Genomic DNA, 15,383 nt, shown 5'->3' with positions numbered 1-15,383 from the left:
TTTGTAGCACGTTTGCCATCAAGAATAACAAGTTTATAGAATAATAGATTCAAGAGTAGGTATAACAAGGTATCAAATATCAAACCGTTTTTTTTTAATATAAAAGTTCTAATCACATTGTATTAATATTAATGTGCCAGTTTTGACAGGGGTAAGGTGACAGGAGGCAGGAAAAGCAGTCAGAAAAAATGTTACTGCCACTGTATTGGAAGCTAGAATTTCCTGACACAGTATAGGCATGAAAATGAAGGTTTCATGACGAAAATGTATACTTAATGACACTACATTGACTCAGACTCGAGGCCGAGTACTTCAATATTTCCTCGCCAGTATACCTAATGTGTCTTTTTCCTGATTATTTTTATGTATCTTTAACTTATCTAACGTATACATCATAATCTACTTTTGTAAATTCTGTCACACTAAGGCATATATAGGTGGAAATTTGAAACTGCGAGGATTCACCATAATAATTTAGTTTACTCTTGAATCCCTTTGAGTCCGAAAAATGTGTGCACTCCCCCACTTAGGGAATGATTCTATAGGTTCTTGAAGTCAATTCAGAAATTCTTCACCTGTCATAATTTTCAATTCAAAAATATTACTTAGTTACATATTTCAACATATTTCAACCTACATCTCTGTCGCTGATTGAAAGTAAATTTTATTATTATTATTATATACTTTCCCAGAATTCCAAAACCAGTGAGTTTAGCATAGCCAGAGAAATTATGTACCTATAAATACATACCTATTTCAAACGCAGCTGCCAAAAGGTTTACAAAGGCAAAATTTAGAAATCTTTCTTCTTGCTTCCTTTGCCTAAATAGCAAATCACTTTGCAATAAGAAATCCCTCAGAGTCATCTAGATTAGTTACAGTTACTTGTTACCGATCTGTATTTTATAAGAAATTGGCATTCCCGCAAAATCCGTTTTGACGACCTCATTTTCAGATTTTGGTTCACATACTTTTTTACTTGTTTATTACCTACGTAAAAATGTTCTATAACCTTTACCTTTTTGAAGTTAAAAATCATACCATATATGAGAACAAAGTAGCTATTCCTTTGCAAACATTCTTTAAAACGTATTTTGGGGCTCTCTTTATACCGGATCTGGAAACAATTTCCTTTTTGAACGATTTCTGATATCGACCCAAATCAATATTCAATAACCCAAATAGTGATTCGACGTATGCACGTACATACCTATCTTTATACACAGGTGGACTTCCCCCATGGATCACTTTTGACTTTTGACTTATACACTCATTTTTGCCACAGATCTTTTTCCGTAGCGAAGCATTTTATTCCAACGTATGTCTTCCCCATTCGCCATATTTGTGGTTATGGACGAGCGTCTCCCGAAAGTTGTCTAGAATTTCGAAAATAGGAAGATTGATCTTGTTTTTTGTATCGCATTCTACAACGAGTGGTCAACCCAGACTTAATATCTGTAAATTATGCCAAAAATATCTGGGTGGCGAAACGATACGAACTTGCAATTAAAATGGGTGGTAAATCCAGAGGTGGCGAAAAAGTAATGAATCCTTATCCAGAGTATTTCCGTCTTGTAGTCTTTTAGAACGTGGAAGGCATTCCGGACAAAACCATTCTCGCTTAGAAACTGATGTAAGCCCGACGCAGTCCAAATGGAAATATTGAATCGTACAGCCAGGTAATCATTTCTTGGTGGCCCCGGGGGAGTAAAATCGCTCTGTACGCTGGCGAATCATTCCAAAAAGGCATGTGCAGAATCCCTTGATGTTTAAGAAAAACCGGCCACTAGGTCCTCTAGATATGCAGTGTGTCCCACGTAGCCTTTGAAATTAGCGTTCAACTTACTACTCCAATCTCTTTCTAGCATCAGGCAAGCGGAATAACGTACGTTGAACGCTAACTACAAATACATATCAAAGGCCTCGTGGATCCTTCGCGAAAAAATACATTAACTCTGTTTGCCTATGATACGTTCAGCCTGAGACACGCGGTATATGAGGTGTATATGAATTTTTCGACATTAGTAACCTGATTAATATATAGCAAACCAAAAACTCGTTAAAATAGTTAAATAACGCGAAATTGGTACTAATTTCGAGTGTTTCGAGTTACTGTCACAATTCGAAATTAAACTATACGTACTTACAACTTAATTTCCAGCTTTCACTGGTAACCGAGACTAATTTCGAATTAAGGATACATAAAGTTTGTCCACAAAAATTTGGAATTTTTGACCTAAAGGAAAATTCATTTTAACTGGAATACTGACTCATTATAAAATTGCTCCAAGAGCAATTCATATTTTAAAAAAAATTGACGGAACCGGATTGCGCTTGGAATAACTGTCATGTACTTCATCTTTCCTATTTCTATCGCAAAATCTAGCCCAACGAAAAGTCGCCCCCAAGTAGAGTGGCTCTCAAGTAAAATAAATTCGTGCTCGTAATATTCACCCCAAGAACATTAGCCCACGGGAAATTCGCCCACGAAATTATTTTTACCTCGAAATATTGACCACAATTCGCACCCGGGAAAATGCGCCCCCAAACATTTAGTCCTCATAAGATTTTGTCACCCCCCGCCCCCCAAATACCGAGTCGCCCCCTAAGAAGTCTTAACCCGTGTAAGATCACCTACCCTCCCTCAATTTTCATTTAAATTTTTTTGTTACTCTTTTCGAAAGTCACTTTTCCTCTCGAGTAAATAATTTTATATCCCAACTTCCCGGTCTTTTTCAACCTCTCCTAGAGCTCAAGATTTTTTTAGATCTGCCCATGTTCTCCTTAAATTTCTTCACGTTCGTTTTTCCTCTTCATGTATCCTTCAATGCCCAACGGGAAATTTACCCCTAAAAACTTATCCCAGACAGATTTTCGTGATGGAATGTACTCTGCTTATTCTTCAGTTTCGCGCAAGTTGGTCAGTGATATTACTTTGGGGCGAATTTAAGAATTATATGTCAAAGTTTCAAGTTTCTAGTTTCAACTTAGGGGCAAGTTTTTTTGAGAGCCTAACCCGAAGAGAGTTGATTTGCTGCACACCTAATCTGTTTTGATTTTTTTGTTTTCAATTATTTATAACAAAATTGTACGGCATCTGATACAGTTATAGTCGAAAATTAAACTTAAACGTTGTCCTTCAAATTGAAATAAAACAATACATTTTACTTTACTTATTCTTCACTTTCGCGCAAAAGAATAAAGTAAAATGTGTTGTTTTATTTCAATGCCTGCCACCTTCGTTTATATTTATTTATTCAGCTTTTCGCTGTTTTAAGTACAACGTTTAATTTTCGACTATAACTGTATCAGATGCCGTAAAATTTTGTTATAAATAATTGAAAATAAAAAAAATCAAAAGAGAATGGGTATGTAGCAAATCAACTCTTACCACTTCGGGTAAGGTCTCAAAAAAACTTGCCCCTAAGTTAATTCTTAAATTCGCCCCGAAGTAATTTCACTGACCACGTATTTTCCCACGCAAAATTTTGGCCGCGAAATACAGGCTACCGGAAAACTCACCCCCGGAAGAATCGTCCACGAAAGATTCGCTCCACCTCCGAAAAATTGCCCTTCATCAGCTCCTTCGTAATTTTCGATCGAAAGAAATACTGGGTTAGCCTGAACTTACCCTAAGAAAATTCACGATTTCGCCGCACTTATTATAGTAATCCAAGGGGAAGCTTTTAATGGGCAGAAGTAACAACTTTCTTAAACCCATCTAATAGGATGATGATTTTTTTAAAACGAGACAGATTACCAGTACATTTCAGAAATTAATACACTTATTTTTAATTTTTTTAAGATTCTTATCCAAAGGAAGGAATTTTTTTTATGAATGAAAGTTTCGCGAGTCACAGTCACAGTCAATTTACTTTAGAAACTGTTGGATGTAATGAAATAGGGGAAGTATTTTTTTAAGCAAAGACTAATGGATTCATTTTCGATAAATATCTCCATAATTATAATTGCTTGTACACTAAGGTAAAATATTAATTATTCATCAGGCAAAATTCTTTTTTACTTATAGGTTTCTATTAGCTATCGATTTCGGGAACGAAACGGCCTGAAGATGGGTAATCGTCCCCGAAATCGGTAGCCAATAGAAACCTAAATCAAAAATAATGCATTCCCTTAGATTGGTCCGATACTGGGGCTAATTAAGTATAACCTGATAAAAATTAAGTCGAATTTCATGTGCGCAAAAAGCAATGAGCAATGAAAAGGCAATTTTCCATTTATAAATGTCACAACTACGAATTTTACTGATTATCAATGTAGGTATATAATTCACAGAAGAATTTAGTAAAGAAAAAAGATGAAATTGAGAAGAACTTAAAACATTCAACACAAAATTGAGGGAATCTTAAGGAGAACAAGGGGAAAATTTAAGGAGCACATCGGAACAACCTTAGGAAGATTTGACGGGGAACATTTTTATATAAGGAGGAGGGAGAGGCAAGTGAAATTAAACAGAGATTGGTGAAGAAATTGGGAAGTGGATGTAAAATTATTTTCAGAGAACTCAAGGGGTGATGGGGAGTTTCCAAAATTGCGAAATTAAGGCAAACATAAAATGAAAGTTGATCAAAACATGGGGGAGAATTTGAGAGTAAATTTGAAGAAGAACTTGATAGTAACTTTACAATTAACTGTCGAAACCTTGGGAGGTGTCTCTAGACTAAAACTGTACAATGTGGATAAAATAATCGTTGGCGTAGGGGGGGGGGGGGGGGAGGTAAATCATCATGGTCTAGGGGCAAATATTAGTTTAATCTGCTTATGTTTTTAGTGGGTGAAATGAATAGAATAGACTTATAGACTATAAGAAAGGAAAATTTGCGCTATGATATTTCACCTTAAAAAATACACCTCGCCATCCCCCAGAACATTGACCCTTAAGAAAATTCAGTGCTCGTTTACAAAAATTCGTACTTAGAATATTTTCTACTAGGTACACTCGTTTTATTTAATTCTTCTTACAAAGCATGACCTGCTCTCGAGAAAAGTTAGCCCCCTGGACAGAGTGCAATGCCGCAATGCGTAAGACGGGCACTTTGCTTTAAGTACATAACATCAAATTGTCTTGACAATTGTTTATAGACGAGAAACTTTGTTCCTGAACTGTGGGGCGAGGCACGTATCCCGGGGACTAAAATTCCGTTATGGTAGATATTTCCGTAATCATTTTACATGAAGTTAATCGGAATTAATTTACCGGGTAAGTTTTCCAAATATTCATGAATTGCAGTAACAGTTCTAGCGGGACATTTTCGAACAATTCTGATCATCTCATCTACATTTTTTAAACGAAATATCGCAAAAGCTTTTTCAAAAGTTCAACGCATAAAGAGGAAACATTATGGGCTTTAACGCGATGCCGTTGCCCACATTAAGGGCCAATAATTTTTCTTATTTACGGCTGCATCAATGACCATACCTTTATTTCCGGAAATCCATTTAAATCGACTATAAATGGGGATTTCAATTTGCGCTCGAGTATAATTGAAAACAATTCGATTACATTGTATAATGTATTAGGCTTATATAATTCTAATTAGATAACATTCAAGTGGAAATTATCGGTTTTTGATTATTCATAACTGCAGATTGGCGCGCATGAAACAAAAATTTTAACTAAAAAAGATTTGCGCAGTGTTATTAATACACAACACATATAACGTTCCCACGCTTATTGTAAGGGGTGATATAACATAAAGCGCTCATCTCAATAAACAGAGCTTTAAAGTGATTCACTACAAAGCAGGTCGTCTGTTTTACAAAAGATAACAGAATAACCGGTGCGAACGGGCCTTGTGGTAGCTCATTATAAGGAATGGGTTTGCGGATTAGTTAGCACATATTATAATAAAGTCATAATACTGCATTATAACTGCACTTCATATGGATTATGGTGTGACACAATACTATATAAAGCATAAATGGCGCAACGGTTATGGTTTTATGCTGGTTATAAAATGCGTATTTGCTAGTGTTCTCAAAGACATTTTTATTAATTCCGTTTATTGTAAGTCGCTCGGCTTGATTGATGGTTGCTTCGGCAAGGAAGCTTCCAGTTCATTACATTAAAATCGTAAGCCATTCACCATCATAATGTATTTTGCGGGCGAAGTCTTATGGTAAAATTATAAGTGCTCAAAAATTGCTAATTATTACGAACAAAGGCTCAAAAATCTCTTAAATATCGACCAATTTCCAATTCTTGTGAGTTTATTTTTCGAGTTGACATAAACCGTTGAATCTATGCAAATGGAGTCGAGAACTAACTCGAACTCTGCGGTACCACAGAAAAGCTCATCACAAACGGAGCTCTCTAATCGTCAAATCAACGTGAAGTTAGCAGGAAAACTGTAAATTTGATTAGTGAAGGAATCCGTAGGAGTTCAAAGACTATATGGAATATGAACAGATTTTCATGTTTTCAGAATAATTGAACATGTAGAGGTATATTCCGGTTATCTCATTTTTCGCTACGTTCATTTACTATTTCCGATTTCTTCTCGTTTTGCGTTTAACTATAAATAACATAAAATAAATAAATTAATACGTGGAGGAGCGCACTCCTAAAAGACTGAACAAGAGTGGAATCAATACCTAAAGCATTAAAAAATTCATAGCAACGGTTTTCAGCATCATCATCAATGATGCTATTAATACTTTTACTTCAAAGAGAAACAATAGTGCATTAAGTTGCAATGGAATGGAAGTCGCGGAGGAATACCAACCCGAGTACCAACCCCATTTTCCAAATTAACGAACTGTACAAAATGTTTAATTGGAAGCTACTCCTCCAAAGGTCCCATAATTTGCTTGCTTTCTATAATTCTTTTCTCACCAACCACAGGTTGGATGTATAGGGGTTAGCAATATTCTTTTTTGGGTGCGCCTTCTGCGATTATTTCCGCAAAATAGTTCATCCATAAAGGGGATCTTAAAAGATGCGCCATTCTAAGGTAGGACTTTTCTAAAAAAATTTACATTTTGGAAGAAAATGATTATTTTGGCCCTCTTTTGCAGATCCAAATCCAGATCAGATCTTCCACTTTGCCTTCGCTTTCGGAATAATTGCATTGGAATCTTTTACACTCCTCTAAAGGGATGGTTATAATATGAAGAAAATACAATTTAGTTTTCACGATAGTTCGTTTTGCCATTTACTCTACCAAATTAATAGTAAACTGCCTCCTTTTTTGAGCAAAATTTTCTGATTTTACATGTACTTATTATCCTACTTTACCGCAAGATACTATAGTATACTGGATAAATCTTGATCTAAACTTCGGATAGGGAAGACCAATTTCAACGAAATCGCTCATACATGAATCAGACATTTATATATCTCTGAATATCACGGTTCCGTCTTTCGATTTTCCTTCATTAATTTTTCTTCAGTATTTAGGGGCGGTTTCCTCATAATACATCAGTTAAATAAGACATATAACATCGGGAAAAATTGTAAACCACCTTATCAAACGCATACTGCTCGAAAACGACGCGTTCTGGATTAGGTAACACAAGCAGTGAGGCAACGTTGTAGCTCACGCAAAATCCCAGGCAGCGCAGTGTGTCTATTAGAAGACGGCAGCCCTTTTTTTGATAGAAATAGGCGCCTAAATGCAGTAAAATTGAAGCAATGAACGACCGTGCATCATTGCCTAATAATTGCTTCGTATTCTATCATATCGTCCTATCCTAGATGCCTGCCATGACTCAAAAACAAATTTTTTGCTGTGCCACTGTAGCAAAAAGCACTATTCTGGTCCTCAAAGTCAGTGATAAAATGAACTATAAATAACAGTCCGCATCACCTGCTAATTCCTATAGCTACTTCGTTAATTCAGACACTAAAAATGGACAATCTGGATCTTCCTCAAGCTCGTTTCATTTTTTTCGATATTTTCAAAAGTATTGAAGCTATCAATTTCTTTTCAGATTATTATTCAACACGAAAATTCGCAATTTTTCCCTCATTAACCAACCTTTTATCTCTTAAAGGTGCTCGCTGACTTAAGCGAAGCGTCGCGAAGGGAAGCGTTGCGAGGCGAAGCGTCATTTAGCTAATGTGCGCACATTGTCGCGATTGCGTGGCGTCTGGTACGGATCAGGCGCTGCGGGAATATTATTTATTTTTAGCATTTGAAAATAGTACGTTGTTCAGTGTTGATATGAGCAGTTCTTCGTCATAAGAGCATCTTTTTGTAGTTTAATTGCCAGTATGGAAGAAGAAGCACCAACAAGAAAAAATGTTGGGTTCACAATATTAATCAAAAGAGGGAAACCTACGGTTTAATGGAATTTTTTTAATATTTCCGTATATCAGACAAATTGTTTTGGGCATCTTAGTTTATTAAAGGGTTTGGGCATGGATCAATAAAATGTTGAATATTTTCATCGATTGTCCGGTGCCACGGGAAGCCTCAGGAGAATGACTCCTAGTTGCTCTGAAGACCATCAACCCGCCTCTTCAATTCGGCCCCCCGAAGTGAGCGGGTTCCCGTTAAAATATATGTAAACTTCAAAGGCGAAAAAAACGCAACGCTTCCCTCCGCGACGCTTCGCCTAAGTGAGCGAGCACCTTCAACTCGAAAAATGGACACCCTGTATGTTCCAGTTCCATGTTTCGCCACTCATGTTTAGTTTCCAGTAAGTTCGCTTCTGTATTCTCTTTTTAGTAACACATAGTCTATATCATTGATTTTTCTCGCCTAGTTTGCACGTCTCTTGTGTAAATATGTAATGTCTTTGAGTTTGTAATATGTGTTTGCTATTATTAGGTTATTCTCTTTTTTTCCCACTCTGCTGCTCAGATTTCCCATGTTTATAAGTCTCCCTACAATATTTTCAACATTTTCCGACAGTGCTTCCCAGAATTCATCCTTTCTATTTTCCCTTTCGTCTTCATTTGGTCCATGTACTACTAATATTTTTGCGCAATCCTTTTAATGTCATTTTATTTGTAATTATCATTCTCTCATTAATGAATTCCCATTGAATTAGTTTATTTGCATTTCGCGTACTATACATGCTACTCCTTCAGCATTGCTCTCGTTTCCTCACTTACGCCGTTATATAAAAATATATTTCCCTCATCCATCTGGCCTAAAATGTAAAATGTTTTTCTCAAGTTTCCTCTTTAGAATTGTAAGACAATGTTTCCATATTCTGGAATGATTATGCATCCCCGAAATTAAAATTTAAATTCATATTTTGAGTGTTTTAAGTATCGAACCGGGTCTCAAATGTTTTCCTGGACATACTGAACTTTTTCCTTAACATTTTATAAGTCTTTGAGATATTAAGTATGCGGTCTTATTTTGAAGTTAATAGTGGGCTCTAAAAATTCTTGAAAGAATTCAAAAATCATAACTTTCAAGATTAAATGCAATTACAGCATTTTAAAATCGTGACATTTTTTTGAAACGTTACTCGCTGAATAGAGAACATAATTTTGTTTATTCTATACTACAGAAAATGCACATTGAAGAAACCATCAACTATAATAGTGTCATTTATTTAGTGATTAAACAAAAACTCCCAGAGATATTGAAATAATATCGGACATAAAATACCTGTTATTATCATTTCGCGTTCCATGTGCTAGGCACCACAGCTGAGATGTAGTTATAGAATCACACATAGCAGTTTAAATAACGTTTATAGCTCTAAAAAATTTGTACGCAGCTTACCAATCTAAGTCGGCTCTCTATCCGGCTCAAGGACCAGTACTTACTGTCAACCGTACCTTTTTAATTTTTCTTTTCATTTGCCTTTTTATCACCATGACCACACTAACATTTTTAGTTTAATTCCGACCCAACCAAATCAATCTCCGCCATTTTATTTTGAAAACAAGCATAGGCGTAGGTACCTAGTTTTCTGTGTTACGATACGAATTGATTTTTGTATGTTTAATCTTTTGCACATTCCGTGTGCAGTAAATAATACCTACTAAACTTTACAAAATGAACAGAGGACAAAGAAAAGATAAAGGGCATATACAAATATCCGGTGTTTGCAGGACAATCACTAACTGTCGTTGCCTCGGTATAAAAGGTACACAAAGCTCTATTACAACAATGTTTGACTTTGATAAGAGATCATTGTTACCTAAGAAAACCGATTTTTTTCAGCTAAAAGCGTGAAATTTTCCTAACCTCACTATAATATAAACATAAAATATTAAGTAACGTAGTATAAATTTTATTTAACTTTTTTTCAGATAACATTCCTGTATTGGTATAACTTAAATGTATTCGAAAAGATAATCCTCTTTATGTTTTGAGAATCGAAAATGTCTAGATTGTGTTTGTGTATTACGTAAGCATTGTTGGCTTTGTGATACATAAAAATTTATGAAATAGGTATCTTTTCTTCGTTTATCGAAGTGTAAATATAAAACCTTTTGAGATAATTCTACAATATAATATAAACATTTATACCTAATGTATTCTTTGTGTATACGTACCTTTCGTATTTCTAGATGTGAATTGATCCATTATTCCGTGCTAAAATCTGTTCTAACGGAAACATTTGGCATTTACATTTCATTGCATTTATACAAACCTTGTTTAATACATCTTCGTATATTGGATGTCTCACCTGAAAATATGTGTTGGAAAAGCTACGCCAAAGCGATGCAATTCTTATTATTTATATCACCTCCTACTTATATAGATAAAGGTTTATGAAATCTGAATGTACAAACCCTTTAAATGTGTAAAAGCCCTTTTACTGTTCAAAAATGAAAGTTTTTGTCGACAAATATAATTTTGCCAGAAACTTCGACTCTTTTCAACTTGATCCAAACTCAAAATGAGATTTATAAAGTGCAGAAGTAAAATTAAATGCTATCGAGGTGTATAGACGAAACTCGAACATGGATACCGCATTTATCTTAGAGAATTACGGTAAATACTCAAATTACTCCATTAGAACAAAGGATTGTAGTGCGTGAAAGGGTGCATTGTATTTGTCCGGATTGGCGTACAGAGCGCGAGCCGAGACAATCTCCCTATGAATGGGATCACAGGAGGCGTTCAATTCCTCCTCACAATGAACGCATTATCTTTTGTCGCCAACTGAATATGTTAGCTTAGATAATAATATGCTACACTATTCATTCAAAGTACAATGAAATTAAAAGCTTAATTTTTGACGGTATTATTCTATATTATACAAATATTTTTTATTTGCATTAAAGCACATTATAAAGACATTCCAATTTTGAAATATAAAGTATTTGTGCATGGATTTCTTTACACCCCCAGAATTATCTAGCAAAATGCTAGATATAACGACATTTAATCGTATACAGCTTTTATTTAGTGGTGCACCTTATTTAGTATAAGCCTATAAAGACCTCGGTTTCTTTAACGTTACATTGGGGTTAGTAGGCTTGTCATAGTTAAAGATTTTCGATAAATTCTTATTAACCGCGTTATTTATCTAGTGTGACACTTTAAAAGACATCAGTGAAGTTGATTCAAACTCAGAAGTGCCAACTTAATGGGGTTGGGAGATGCTCCACTTCCCCTACATGGCAAGCTAGAAATATGTGTATTGTGACCATTGACCTGCTATTATTTGCTGGTTAAATTAATTTTAAGTTAATATGCAGTGGAAAAGTACCTCTTCTAAAGAGATAGGGGACAGAATGCGAGACAATGCAAATCTCGTTCGAAAAAATCATTTTCTTAAGAGACTGTGTTTGAAATCTTTTTAGCAAGAACAATCTTGGAAACATTATGAAAAATCTCCTTCGAGATCGTTTTAAAAACTTTCTTAAAATATTTTTACGATTAAGGTAATTTTGGAGATTAGTAAACATTCTTTAGCTCTCCGAACATATCCTAGTACTTTTGGAAAAATATTCTGAGAAATCTTGACTTCCTGCTTTTCTAGAAATATTTTTAAATCATTCCCTCATAATCTTCTGGGCACTTTCGTTTCAAAATCTTCTTAAGAGGAAATTTTACCAGAGCTTTACGAATTTTACATTTAAGTATAATATTTTAATTACCGCCCTAGAACTCTTCCTAGATATCTTGAAAAACTACTTAATAATCCTCTTATAAACGGTGTTGGGTCACCTTAGATATCTTGTTAGCGACCTTTTCGGAAATATTCTTAGGAATTTTAATTTAAACAGACCAAACAAATTTTTTTGGAAACATTTTTGATAACATTGAAGATCTCATGAAATTCCAATTAAAACTAGAAATCTGTCAAAACATTTTCTAAAACATTAAAGTTTTTTTGCAATATTTCCAGAAATTATGAAAAATGTCTTCGGAAACGTAGACATATTTAAAATCTTGCTTAAGAGCTATTTTGGGCACATTTCTAGAATCATCCCCGGGTCTCTAGAGAAAGTATTGCTGCTAGCGTTATATAGGAGCTGTACATTTCGAAACTTATGCCCATCGATCGTCAATTCGCCACCAAATAAACGAATCCTCCATGTTTTCTCTGTTTTTTAGGACTATTCGGGTTCTTTTTTTATTAGGATTCTATTGAAATTTTTTGAATTTTCAGATACTTGATATTCTTCAGTTGAGATTCTTCAATTTTGTCCAATTCCTCAGATTCTTCTAATTTTTTCCTTTCATCGGTTCTATCTTTCCATAAGAACCTTTAGATTTTAAAGTTTCTTCAGATTCTTGTGTTTCTTCGAATTTCTAAGATTCTTTTTATTTTTTTTCGGATTAACTACTATTCGTTGCGTATTTTGATGCTTAATAAAATGTGTTTGGAAATAAACTCCCCAAATTTAGTAAATTTGTACCAAGTAAAGAAGTTTAAAAATGATTCCCGCAAGGTTGCGTTACTAAATTTTACGTTGGTGATTAATCTGTCACTGTGTAAAAAATGCGGCGGAAGAGGGATATATTTTCTACAAAAATTGCACTCGAAGATAGGGCAACTAATGATGAACAACCAACAAGCATCAAATTAACATTGACTAAAGAATCGAAAAATCTTTATCGCTTCTTCTATAAACATAAATTTGTTTTTCATGCTAAACTCCCATTTCTATATTCAGAAACTATACTTTCATTCAAAACGCAAAGTTTTTGTTTAAAGCTCTACAAAATATCATAATAACATTGTCCATTCTTAGAGATCTATAAAAAATCCACACATCATTAAGTCATTCTTTGGAGTTTCCAGAGATTGTTAAATACTACACTAAACTACACTTTTATATATTTTGAAGGTTATATTTTTTCAATTTCTATAAGTTAAACCTTTTTTGAGCATCAGAGGTACTCTTTTTTTCTCTTTTCATTGCTTTGCCTTCCCGAAGTTTTGTATCATAACTTATTATTTTTGGACAACTTTTGCACCCAAAATTGTTATAGCTCCACAGATTCTGTAGTTAACGAAGAAAAAGACAACATTTTATTGTAACTGAGTACCTGATATATCAATTTCACTATACTTTTTCCCTGACTCTAGCTTTCTTAATTTTATTTATCTGACTTGAGGCAATTGATTGATTACATTTGAAGTTTCATATTTCAGTCTCAATTTACGAGATGTCGATTTTATATTCCTGGACAAGGCGCGAAGACAAAAAACTAAACTAGCAACAACAAAATTTTATTTTTCAATATAGTTCTCGTGCTTTTGAATACAGGGTATATAATAACACCGTTTCAATAACATCTTTAATCCAGTATACATTAATTTATATAATCGATAAAATTACCCGAGAGTCCCAAAAAATTGGTGCTATTTTTTTTCCTGCAGAAGGGGGATTTTAAGCTTGGAGAGCTGTATTCCTTAACGTGCCACTGTTTGGATTCAAGATCATAACCCAGGATTCATCTTCAGTGGCAAGTCGATTGATAATGAAATCTGGTTAATCTCCACAACGCGCCAAGAATGGTTCACAGATGGCGAAATGGCCCAAGGTACTACTTGTGTAAAATTTGGGCATTTTAAACTTCCCTTTCGCAGTGAGGTACTTTTTCGGCGATGTAGTGACGAGCTAATGAAAAAGTCTCCTCGTACAAGCAGTTCCAGTGAACCAATAACCCATCAGTCCCCCAAAATGGTAAAATCGCCTGGACTAGAGACCGAAATTTAGTCGCCGATACTGTATGCGGGAAGTATGCGTGTGTGAACGGCTCCATAAAACGCACTATTACAGGTGTACCCGAGATACCGGTATCCAGGAGACTGTATCCCCGTGTAAAAGCGGTCTAAAACACTATTTAAACTATGCTTTGAACCCACCCACTATTTCGCTATTGTAAATTTCACTCATCTAACGTCCTTTTATTGTTCCAGAGCATTACACATGAAGGAACACCCAGATTACAAGTATCGCCCACGAAGAAAACCGAAGCCATTAATAAAGAAAGAATCGAAATTTGGCTTCTCAATATCGCCGTTACTTTCGCCACCTCTAGACGCAACATCACTTCATCGAGCAATGCTGCCACCAGTATCAACCCCTACGGGTTTACCGCCGCTATTATCAAACGATCCCGATCATCTGAAAATACCCCGATCCATTTTTCCTCCCTTACCTTACCTCTACCCTTTCCGACATCCCGACGAGTCAAAGATCGCGGCCGAATTGGCGCTATTATACAACAGTAGTCCGTTATATTCCCCTAGCATTAATTGGCCAATTAGTAATTTAACTGTTAATATGAATAGTCCGTGTAACATCTGCCCGCCCGCGTTTCCCCGAAGGACTCCAAGTCCGGAAGTAATCAAAAGGCCAGTCTGCGTGATAATGAAACCCGACGAAGTCCGGAATGAGATACCGCCCGTTCCAACACACGTTATATGAAAACCGCTTCCGGTTCTTCCTGAAAGGTTGAACCTTACCTGGTGGAACGATATCACATCGCATCTAGTGACGTCGTCCGCCTCATCCTCTACGTCTACCGCAATTTCAAAAGACGATTCGGTAAGAGAAACCAGCGGCAGCCCGTGTTAAAAAAGTGCATAAGTTAGTGGAAATTGTGCAATTGAACCTGTTACACTTTTAAAAGGATATCTTTAGGTCAACGGTATACGTCGTTGTTAGAAACTTTGATTGAGAAACTGTTTTATTTTTTATTATTCTTATTTACGTTAATTGATGTTTGTAGCATAAGAATAAATTTGTTAGTTCGTTCTTTTATTGTTCTTTAAACGTTTCCTACTGAATTAATGTAATAAAGTTGTTAATTAGTATAAATCTTTATTATATTTTGTCTGTTTAGATATTCATCTCATTCTTCTATGCCATACTACCTAGCCGGGTCAGTTCCAGCAACTGGATATGAGTGATATGACATCCCTTTCTGAACCCTTAAAATTTCGTTGTGGAAACAGCATTTGCTAAAAAGCAAACTGCTCTT

At 35.2% G+C, this 15,383-nt stretch overlaps 1 protein-coding gene across 3 annotated transcripts in view; it reads left to right on the top strand.

The window, feature by feature from the left end:
- The window catches only part of LOC116171603 (transcription factor Sox-14-like), a 61,583-nt gene extending 46,408 nt beyond the window's left edge, over positions 1–15,175 (top strand). For 2 of the 3 annotated variants that reach the window (XM_031488540.1, XM_031488541.1), the window contains exon 4: positions 14,317–15,174. In XM_031488540.1, coding sequence (XP_031344400.1) covers positions 14,317–14,827 — 511 coding nt within the window. In that variant the 3' untranslated portion in view covers positions 14,828–15,174. Of the gene's footprint in view, positions 1–14,316 lie in introns of all 3 variants that reach the window. The other variant, XM_031488539.1, reaches the window with a different exon arrangement.
- Positions 15,176–15,383: the final 208 nt, after the last annotated feature.

The sequence above is a fragment of the Photinus pyralis genome, unplaced genomic scaffold (assembly GCF_008802855.1).
Source record: "Photinus pyralis isolate 1611_PpyrPB1 unplaced genomic scaffold, Ppyr1.3 Ppyr1.4_LG5, whole genome shotgun sequence".
In the NCBI taxonomy this organism is placed as follows: domain Eukaryota; kingdom Metazoa; phylum Arthropoda; class Insecta; order Coleoptera; family Lampyridae; genus Photinus; species Photinus pyralis.
The sequence above is the reverse complement of the archived record's forward strand: the minus strand, read 5'-3'. Positions and strand labels throughout refer to the sequence as shown.